Source organism: Elgaria multicarinata, chromosome 9 (assembly GCF_023053635.1).
Source record: "Elgaria multicarinata webbii isolate HBS135686 ecotype San Diego chromosome 9, rElgMul1.1.pri, whole genome shotgun sequence".
Classification (NCBI taxonomy): Eukaryota; Metazoa; Chordata; class Lepidosauria; order Squamata; family Anguidae; genus Elgaria; species Elgaria multicarinata.
Window position 1 is genome coordinate 49395968 of NC_086179.1, and position 11206 is coordinate 49407173.

The 11206-nt window shown below is 42.7% G+C and overlaps 1 protein-coding gene across 1 annotated transcript in view; it reads right to left on the reverse strand.

Moving 5' to 3' along the window:
* ACSS3 (acyl-CoA synthetase short chain family member 3) overlaps positions 1 to 2913 on the reverse strand; it is a 60558-nt gene extending 57645 nt beyond the window's left edge. The window contains exon 1 of the mRNA XM_063133832.1: positions 2539 to 2913. Coding sequence (XP_062989902.1) covers positions 2539 to 2867 — 329 coding nt within the window. The 5' untranslated portion in view covers positions 2868 to 2913. The remainder of the gene's footprint in view (positions 1 to 2538) is intronic.
* Between the last annotated feature and the right edge of the window lie 8293 nt (positions 2914 to 11206).

Sequence of the window (11206 nt, forward strand, 5' to 3'; positions counted from 1 at the left end):
AGGTGGTAACAACCACCAACTTAGCATGGGACCAAACATTACACTCACAATCGGCTGTGGCATGTGCCCGGTGCACGCAACCATAATTTTGATTGCATAACCGCGATAGGGAGGAACACCGTGTCATCCAACCCAGTCATTGTGGGTTATTCAAAGGTTAATTTCGATTTACCCATGAAGACTAGGTTCACATGATGGCACAATCCCCCAGTTGGCCCATTTGGGGGTTGCACAGTCAAAACAGCTGGAGCACATGCCAGGGCTAATTGTGGACAAAATAAGCTGATTATGTTGTGTGAAACTAGTCAGTTTTAGTTAGCAACTTCCTCAGAATATTTTTTTAAAATGTAATGGTAGTTGCAGGGAGGGGGATTTTCAACAAGATCACAACATTCCAAGTGGGGAGGTTTAATCATTCCCTTCTCAGCTGCAATCCTTGCAAAAATACACACACTGCAATTAGCCTAAGATTAATTGCAACAGGGGGAGAAGGCATTTTTGTCACAATCATGGCTATGGAGGGAAGCGTTAAACCTCACCTCCCCATGCACTGCAGTCCTGACGGAAGGGGGGGGGGACACTAGCATTATTTCTTTTTAATCCCTTGATGCAATTCATAACTGCACAATCAGAATAACGGCTCCTTTGTCACTTAGATGGTTTTAAAAAGGCAACAGACAAATTCATGGAGGTTATGGCTATTAAAGGTTCCTCTTTATGATGGCTATATGCTACCTCCAGGATCAGAGGCACCATGCCTGAATACCAGATGCTGTGCACTTCCCAGAGGCATCTGGTTAGCCACTGTGGGAAACAAGAAGCTGGACTAGACAGGCCTTTGGTCTGATCCAGTAGGATTCGTCTTGTGTTTTTAGCAGTGTATATCCCCAGCAGTGCTACCGGCATGCAAATGTTGCCTGGCTGTGTGTATCACAAGGTGTTTATAAATAGGATACTCTTCTATGCAGCATTGTTATGGATAAGGGCTTTCCCACAACCTGCATTTGGGATGACTTAACAACAAATAGATCTCTCTCTCTCTCTCTCTCTCTCTCACTCACTCACACACACACACACACACACACACGCACACAAATTGTTGTTTTTAACATTCCTGTCACACATTTCAAAAAACAACAACTAAATCCAATGTAAGAATCAAATAATCTAATGGATCTTTTACTTTTGTAAATGTTTCACTACTCTGAACCCTACTATACGAATGCAAAGCCAGTCCAATAAATCACTTTGCATAAAGACAATCTATCTGGCTGGCAACAGAGCAAAAATGTAACTCATATCTGAACTGACTTGGCCACAAAGATGTTTTTTTCTTAACCTGGACATTAATCTGAACATAGCGATGCTGTGCAGCAAGTGCAGGCAAACATGACATGGGCATACACAGAAGCATCCCTAACAATTTCCCCTAAATCACTAGATACAATGGCATGACCCTTCAGGCCCTTTGGGCATAAAGAGGCTAGAGTACTGCAATTTCTCATTCTAAACACCAGCAGGGGTGTTCCTGTTAGTATTCCTTTCACTTTAGAATCCCTACTTACATATTCAACATGAAATCGAGATTAGCTAAACAAGATTACATAAGAGACAGAAAGCATACTTTTGTTGAATTATTCTTTCCTTTCACAACTGACAAATCACAATTAACACAGGATACAAAAGTATACTCTTCTACGTAAGGCACCAGTCTACCTTGGTAGCGAGTGTAAAAGCAAGGAAAACCCCGTGGGGGAGTAAAAAGAAAAGCCGAAGGCAAAGGTAGAACCAGGCAATCTTCAAAACGGAATATTTACAAAAGTTTATTTACAGTGCCAAGGTACCGCCTACGTGTTTCGAATGCAACTGCACTCTTCCTCAGGGCTGTTATAGAGTTCATTAAGTTAACGAACCCTATAACAGCCCTGAGGAAGAGCGCAGTTTGCGTTCGAAATGCATAGGCGGTACCTTGGCACTGTAAATAAACTTTTGTAAATATTCCGTTTTGAAGATTGCCTGGTTCTACCTTTGCCTTTGGCCTTTCTTTTTACCTTTACCTATATTAACTAAGCTGTTCAGGTCACCCTTGAAGCCATATTCCCCATCCCAGATAGGTGGGCCACCTGTGGTGAAGAAAATGAATTCTGCACATACTCAGACAGACCTGCATGTTAACAATGTTAAAGGGCTGATTTGTGGCTTTGAAAAAAGGTTCCAGGCTCACACCTGACTCAAAGCAAGTCCTATTGCTGTCATTTGCATTATCCTTACTGAATGGTGCCATCTTTGCCTAACAGGACTCCTGTGCCTTTAACAAGCTGTGTGCTTGGCAGAAATTCAACAGGTGACGCTTTCCCCCGCCCCAAGAAATGGAAGTGGGGAAATGCTGTAAGCCAGTAAGTCCCCCCAGCTGAATGACTGCTTGTCACAGGGGTTCTACCGGAGGGGTGGCGAGGACGGCGAGCCTCTCTTTACCATGACTGGCTTTCGTGACGTGGCCCGCGCAGGAGCCAAGCGAGCGATTCCTCGGCCACTCACCAGGAGGTGCTAAAGGGACCTCGCCTCTCCAGGGTTTTAGCCCAGGGCTTGTGCCACTCGATGCCCTTAGCCGCTTCTGCCCACAGTCTCTCAGGCTCCTCCACTGACGCCCTGAAAACCGCCTCATAGTCGCCTCCAGGGGCGGCTGCCCGTGAAGAGAAAGTGGCGGCTACTTTAAGGAGTCGGGGTCGCGGCGGGCTCCTTCCCCAGCTCAGAAAACGCAGCTCAGCGAGTGCCTGGACGTGCCTGAAGCCCGCCTTCGAGCCCCAGCCGCCTCGGCCGCTGCAGATAACTTTTTGCAGCAAGACACCCTTGCAGTGGACTCTCATGTTCCCTGGAGCGGAGTCCCTTATCCCCGGCTGGCCCAGTCCCGCGTAAGAGTAGAAGAAAAGAGAGATGGGGGGGGAGTGAAAAACAACACCGCCCCCTCGTGCGAGTTACACAAGTTTGGTCAAAGTCACCAAAAAGAGCCGAGCTGGATTCTTGAGCAAAGAAGCCCTGCTCCTGGATCCACTTGGTTTTGCAAACCACAGGTTTGCGGGCGCTGCTCCAGTCCGGGCTTTGTTCTTGGCTCCCAAACCCTCCCCTTCCTTGGAGCAACAGGACATTGATTACATTGCAAAAGATTTGATTGCAAAAGATGTGAGACTGGATCACTGACGCAAACAAGGTCGTTATCCCCGGCTCCCCCAACAGCTTATAAACCCCCTCCGTCATCTATTGCCCTTGGGCTGTTGTGGAACTCTATGCAAACCGAGGCACCTGCCAACGTTTAATTTTTATTGTTACAGCTCCAAACGCATTCAGTGTTTGGAAGCACTAAACACAGTTTAGGCAATCGCCGCTCTCAGTGCTTTCGTTCTCTCCTTTTGCAAAGCGATGTTTTCCTACCCCTTTAAATATGATTTCTAATCGACAAAGGAAAGACATATTTAAAATGTAGAGAAAAATACATTTTGTTGGTACTTTTGTCAAGAGTGAATGACGCTTTCAAGCTGTAGTTTGCAATATGGATTGCTATTGCCTTTAAAATATCATTTTCTACACACCCGCGCGTGCACTTCATTTTAAAGAAGTTAGACGTGTTCCCTGATCTTAAAAACTGACAATTTGCATTATCTTTATTATTCAAACCTAAATCAAGGGAGAATTCGGATCTTTTAGAGAGCCCAAAGGGTATATGGATACGTTTTACCCTGAACAAAACTACTTTTGAATGCAACGGTTCAAAAAGGCCAAACGCAGGACAATTTACAAGCCAAATTCTGTGTGGGCTTGGCTTTTCAGACATCCCAGTTCCACATGTATCCCACTAAGGAATGACTGGACGCAATCTCTTTACTGTGGGTGAGAAAGAAAATATTTTTGACTCCAAAGAGAAGGATTTCACTGCCGTGTGTCCTGAAGGAGGAATGCACCCTCTGAAAGCCAGAGAAGTCATAAAAGACTGGGAGGAGATAAATCTTCACCAATATACAGTGTGTATATATTTTGAAGGACATTGTCACCCACCACAAGTCAGTGTTTTCCAGGATCACATTTCTCTACAACTCCTACCAAAAGAAGGTACAAGCATGTCATAACAAGTCAAGGCTCCAGCTGTGACAATTGCCAGGAAAACTTTTCAAACACGGAAGGTTACTATGGGAACACATAAGCCTCACCCTCAAGAAAATGTAAAAGAGTGCTGCTGATTGTTACATGTTATCGCTCAAGGCAATATTATTATTATTATTATTTATATAGCACCATCAGTGTTCATACGGTGCATGGTGTTTAATGTGAGTGGCTAATAGACAACAGTCATTAAAATGGGATGTACACATAGTTCTTTTCAGTACTGGCATGCCAACAATATATAGGTCAGTCCATAGGACTCACTTGGGTTAGTCCTATGGAGCTTAATTAGAATAGAACTTGCGAAAATATCACTGAACGAACACGACTAAAATTATACAAATCATGTAACTTCCTAATAGAAACAAAATGCAACAATTAGTCATATTGAGTCCAAACAAAAATATGTAGTTCATGTTTGCAACTTTGCAGTAGATCAGTCCCAAAGTGTCTTTGGTTTCACAAAATGCTGGACACTTCAATAGTCTTTCTGTAGATACCTTAACTTTCAACAACAGGGCAATCCACAATTAGTAGCTTATACATTGAAGGGTATTTGCCCTACAATAATAATATAAATATAACAAATATCAAAGCTACAACAAATATTCCCCATCCCCTTGAAATTCTGCTACACAGAAATATCAGTTCAGTTTACCTAAGGTGACAAGAGCCAACAATCATAAATTGGTTCTCTGGCATTCAAATATCCACCACAAACTGACTCCTTTTGTTCTTCTCTTAACCCCTCCCTCTGAGTGAAGACTTTACCCTGAAGGGATTAAACCATTCATTACATTGGGGTTACAAATACTTGACATGTTTACATTTTAAACCATTGTAAAGTGATAAGAAAACATACTTTGACACTCCAATTGTACCATATGGTGTAAGCCAGGGGTCTCCCAGGGCTTGTCTATACGGTTTGTTTACCCAAACCTAAATGCGCATATTCGCATTTTAGGTTACATGACGCAGCCATCCATTCGTTGCAGCGCCGGGTTTTTAACCCGATAATGCGTATCTTCGCATTCACGATTTACCGCGACTTTAAGATCACGCCTGAGTTTACACCGCATTATGGTTATGTGTCTTTGGGGAAGTTAAATCGGATTTTGACATGTGGGCAGAGCTTTGAGGGTAGGACAACATGATTGGCCGATTTCCCACCAATCAGCTGCCTCATTCGTTCATGCTTATTTTAGTTTGAAGTCTCTCTGCGGAGCTCCACAGAGAAAGCTTCTTGAAACAAATTTGTATTTACATATTTATTGCATTTCTGTACCACCCAATATGCAAAGCTCCCTGGGCAGTTCACAAAAACAAAGAGGGTGAAACAGGCAGCCAGACAAAGGAGACGTGTTCTGCTGCCTCATTCCTTTCCCTCTGCTGCCTCGTTCCTTCCACTCCACCCACCCCGCTCCCAGTTTGTGTGTTATATGAATTTGCGGAGCTCTGCATATAAAATGTATAGCTTCACTCCTCTCTCTGTTGCTGCTGCAGTGTGACACTCTTTACCTACATTTGAATCAATGAAAATTCGGGTTTATATTTAATGAGGAGCAATCCCATTGTCGTATAGACGGGGGCCCAATCTTTTTGAGTCAGTGAGCATCTTTGGAATTTTGAGTGTCATAGGTAGGGGGACTTCATAAAATGGCTACCATAGTGGGCATAGCTGGTCACAAAACATTCATTTCCCAGTAAGCAAACTAGTGGGTTTGAGAGAAAAGTAACTTACCCAAGAACCTAAGTATAAGGCAGAGATGGGGTTTGAGCTCCACTCTTTTGAACCGAAACACAGATGGTGCTGGAGTGGAGCACTTCGCTTTGCACCACTAATTTTTAAAAATTTAAGAAATCAAATAAAAATCAGGAGGGTAGGAAGCCTGGTGGATGCTAAGAGAAGTGCCTACCAACACATTGGTGCCTATGGGTATCATCTTGGAGAGCCCAGGGCTAAGCCAACTGACAGTGCAAATGTATGTATTGTCTCATTCAGGGTGGGGGCATGGGCATCAGTTCATAGGCAAGGGGGTGCAACTGCCCCCTCCCAGATTCAATTCATGATGTCATTCTGAGAGCAGAAATAGGATGCTGTGCAGCGCCTACCCATCCTGTCTCTACCTTCAGGTTCCAGTCACACGGACAAGCTCAGGACAGGACAGTTGGTGTTTAAGGAAATGCAGATAGGGCTGTGAAATGGATTATTATTATTATTATTATTTATTTATTTATTTATTTATGTAGCACCATCAATGTACATGGTGCTGTACAGAGTAAAACAGTAAATAGCAAGACTCTGCCGCATAGGCTTACATTCTAATAAAATCATAATGAAACAATAAGGAGGGGAAGAGAATGCAAACAGGCACAGGGTAGGGTAAGCAGGCACAGGGTAGGGTAAAACTAACAGTATAAAGTCTGCACAACATCAAGTTTTAAAAGCTTTAGGAAAAAGAAAAGTTTTTAGTTGAGCTTTAAAAGCTGCGATTGAACTTGTAGTTCTCAAATGTTCTGGAAGAGCGTTCCAGGCGTAAGGGGCAGCAGAAGAAAATGGACGGAGCCGAGCAAGGGAAGTAGAGGCCCTTGGGCAGGCGAGAAACATGGCATCAGAGGAGCGGAGAGCACGAGCGGGGGAATAGTGTGAGATGAGAGAGGAGAGATAGGAAGGAGCTAGACCGTGAAAAGCTTTGAAGGTTAACAGGAGAAGTTTATATTGGATTCTGAAGTGAATTGGAAGCCAATGAAGAGATTTCAGAAGCGGAGTAACATGGTCAGAGCGGCGAGCCAAGAAGATGATCTTTGCGGCAGAGTGGTGAACAGAAACCAACGGACTGATGTGGGAAGAAGGAAGGCCAGAGAGAAGAAGGTTGCAGTAGTCCAACCGTGAAATAACCAGTGCATGAACAAGCGTCTTGGCAGAAGAGACAGACAAAAATGATCGAATCCTGGCAATATTATACAGGAAAAATCGACAAGATTTAGCTACTGCCTCAATATGAGGAATAAAGGAGAGCGAGGAGTCAAATATAAAGCCAAGGCTACGAGCTTCCTTGACCGGAGTAAGCGTAATATCATTGACAGTAAGAGAGAATGAGAGATGAGGGGAAGGTTTAGGAGGAAAAACAAGCAATTCAGTCTTTGCCATATTGAGTTTCAAACGACGATGAAGCAGCCAAGCTGAGATATCTGAAAGACATGCCGAGATACGATCGTGAACATCAGGAGAAAGTTCCGGAGATGACAGATATAGTTGTGTATCATTGGCGTACAGATGATATTGGAGGCCATGAGATTGAATAAGCTTGCCCAAGGGCAACATGTATAAGGAAAACAACAGCGGGCCAAGCACCGAGCCTTGTGGAACCCCTACTGAAAGGGGAAAGGAGGAAGACGAGCTGCCATTAGCCAACACGCTGAAAGAGCGACCCGCTAGATAGGAGGCAAACCAGTTATAGACAGAGCCACAAAATCCAAGGTCATGAAGGGAATCTAAGAGAAGATCATGATCAACCGTGTCAAAGGCTGCAGTTAGATCAAGGAGAATAAGAACGGAATAATGGCCTTTAGACTTGGCAGTAAGGAGATCATTGGTGATCTTAGTAAGGGCTGTTTCGGTGGAATGCAGAGGACGGAATCCAGATTGAAATGGATCCAAAGCAGAGTTACTAGAAAGAAAGTCAAGACAGCGAGAGTAGACCGCACGCTCCAGGATCTTTGAAACAAACGGCAACAAAGAGACAGGTCGGTAGTTAGACAGAGATAGCCTATCAAGAGTAGGTTTCTTGAGAATGGGAGAGACTGTAGCATGTTTAAAAGCAGAAGGAAATGAACCAGAGGACAGAGAAAGATTAATAATATGAAGCAAGGAAGGGAGGATAGCAGGAATAAGATTAATAAAGACACGAGAAGGAATCGGATCACGAGAACAAGTGGAAGGCTTCGAAGAGCGCAGTATTGTAGACAGTTCATCCGCTGAGATTATTGTAGCAGCAGTGCAATTCATTAAGGCCCTGTTCAGAAAACACATTACACCATGGCTTTAACTACGGTGAATAAGGCGAAAAGAAATGTTTGAAATTCCAAAAGAGCTCTGCTGTAGTTCAAGTTCGTCATGCAAAAGTTGTGTTGTTAGCTGATGTAAAAAGTGGCTGATAACAATGTGAGTAGTCCAGCCTCCTCTAAAACCTGAAAACCTGATCAAGCATGCTCATTCTCCTACCACTGCTAAAGACACTCCCCACAGACTCCACTGCCATTCTCTAGAGCTGCCTTCCCCAACCTGGTGCCTTTCAGATGTTTTGGACTTCAACTCCAATCAGCCCCAGCCAGCATGCCCAATGGTCCAGAATGTTGGGATTGTAGTCCAAAACATCTGGAGGGCACTTGGTTGGGAAAAAGTATTCTATAGAGTATTCACCAATGTTTCCAATATGAAGGGAATCATTCTAGGCTGAGTCACTGGCCAGTGATGCCATAAAATGAACATTATGATACTCTTAAGACAGCTATACTGTGTTTGTGCATCTCAAGTTAGTTTTCCTATTGTTTCCTATTGTTGTGTGATTTTTTTTTTAAAGACTCTGACTCTACATAAAGTTTTGCTGGAGTGATGCTTCTTGAATATAACACTTTTCTGTATTAGTGCTGTTCAATTCCTGGCATCTTCAATTACTTTGTGCAGCCTTCTAAATGTCATGGAATGTGATGCTAAGTAACAAAGTGAACACAGAAGGAAAGTACACAGGTGGATTGTAGCAGTGCACGCTATCCACACAAATTACAACCACAAACTGCTGTGAAGCTTTGCTCCCACTCAACCTAGGAAAATTTCCATCGGACGCACATGAATGGGGGGGTGGAGGACACAGATGACGTTGTTTTCAACTCATTATCCTCCCATGTTTTCCTCCTACTTCTCACGTCTTTTCTCTGCAGAAAATCCATTTCTCTCTGTCTCTCTCATATATATATATATATATATATATATATATATATATATTAATAGAATAGCTGCACAATGCCTTATTATTGATAGTCCTACAGGACCTGGAAGCACCCCTCATTTCTTTTCTTTCTGGATCCTTTGGAGCTAGGCTCCAATCAACACTTAGCAAGATGAGCAAAATACAGCTTACATGGCAGCAACAGAAACCATTGTTAAAAGATCTTTCTCGTTCTTTTTAATTATATCTGAATTTATTGCTTCTCATAATAGCTATCTGCATATTCATACCAGCATTCTGCTTACGCTTTAGATTATTCATGCCTGAGAAAATATTCTGAAGAAGAAAGAGAAAATTTAATGAGTTTCAAGTGGACATACGTGGGGGGGGGGAGAGTGTAAAATATAAAAAGAAATGTCTGGCACTGCAATCCTATGTATACCTGCTTAGAAGCACCCACCTATGTGCGTACAGTAGGAGGGGGATTTCAGACCTGAGCTCCAAATCTAGCCCTCCTGGGATGCCAATCTGGCCCTCAAGTTCATCAGCTGGCCATACTCATTTGCTCATTCCCCCCTCTTTGAAAAGGTTGAAATGCTTTTCTTATGGCTTAGTTACTGGCAGTAATGGCTTTAAGATAAAATATGCTGGTATTTTTTGGTACTTTGGGCCTGCCCCTTTTGCCTCCACCCACCATTGCAATGCAGCTCCAAGAGCTTTGCTGAAATTTAATTCAGCTCTCAGACCGAAAGAGGTTCACTGCTACTGGTGCATATAGGATTATGGACTGAATCATTACCACAGACTATTTGCTTTTCAGTTTATTATTACAGCTGTTTCCTCTGCAATATGCTCAACGTTTTATTTATTTATTATTTCATTTATATCATGCCTTTTTTCTCTTGCAAGGAACCTAAGGTAGCTAAAATGGCCCTCCTCTTTTCTATTTTATCTTCACAATAACCTTGTGAGGTAGGTTAGGCTGGCCCAAAATCACCCAGTGAGCTTCATGGGGGCTAGAACCTGGATCTCCCAAGTCCCAGATCAACACTAGCCAGACTACTTTTATTCCCAGATTTAATACACCCAGATCGACTGCAGCCTCAGGTTGCAATCCTATACTCAGTTATATGGGAGTAAATCCCATTACTTCTGAGTTGGCATGTATAGGATTTCACTGTGAATCACGTACGTGTATTATAGGGTGGTTATATTCTACATAATATAACCACTCTATTCAGAATGAGCTTTTTGTTTCAGTAGTTGTTTTAATAGAAATCTCTCAGTATGAAAATTCTGTATCTGCATTAGATTGCCTTTCAGAGTAATTCTTCATCAGTATATATTTAACAAATGGAATAGGGCCTAACTGGACAAATTCATGAAGGTCAGAAACATTAATGACTATTAATCCCATCTCCGCAGTTCACAGAAGTTTATAAGAAAAGAGGAAAAGAAATGGAAGCTTTCATGATTTATGGTGTTGCAGTGCTATTACGACATTAAAGAGTCCACAATTTTTGAAAAGTGAAATCAAAATGTATTCCACGTGGCAAAATGAAGAGTTATCACAACCACTATGAATTATCTAAGCTTTCTACTTCAAATTGAAATGAGAGTCCACTGATGTATTCTTAACTATTGGCTTAAATTAATATAAATTTAGGGTGCAATCCTATGCGCTTTTAAATAGAAAAAGTCCTACAACTCCAGGCAGAATCTCTCCAATGTTTCAAATGACTTCCCTAGCCCTGCTACATGAAATCGCTTTAACTGGAGATAAAAGCAACTAAACGTGGGACCTTTTGCATCCAAAACATCTGCTCTACTGCACCGGCATGGCTTCCTTTGTACAGTAATTTAGGGCGCAATCCTATGCATGTTTAGACAGGAAAAAATCCTACAATTCCCAATATGCTTCAGCCAGCATGCTGGGAATTATAGGACAGATTTCTGTCTAAACAAGCAAAGGATTGCTCCTTAACGACAGTGCCTTTAGTGATCGGAATCCCCCAAACTCAGAGGTGGCTTTTTGCCTCCCCATCCTGCAGATTTTATTTCAGGCTTTTTAGCCCATCTAGCAGGGGTGCTTAGGAGAAGGA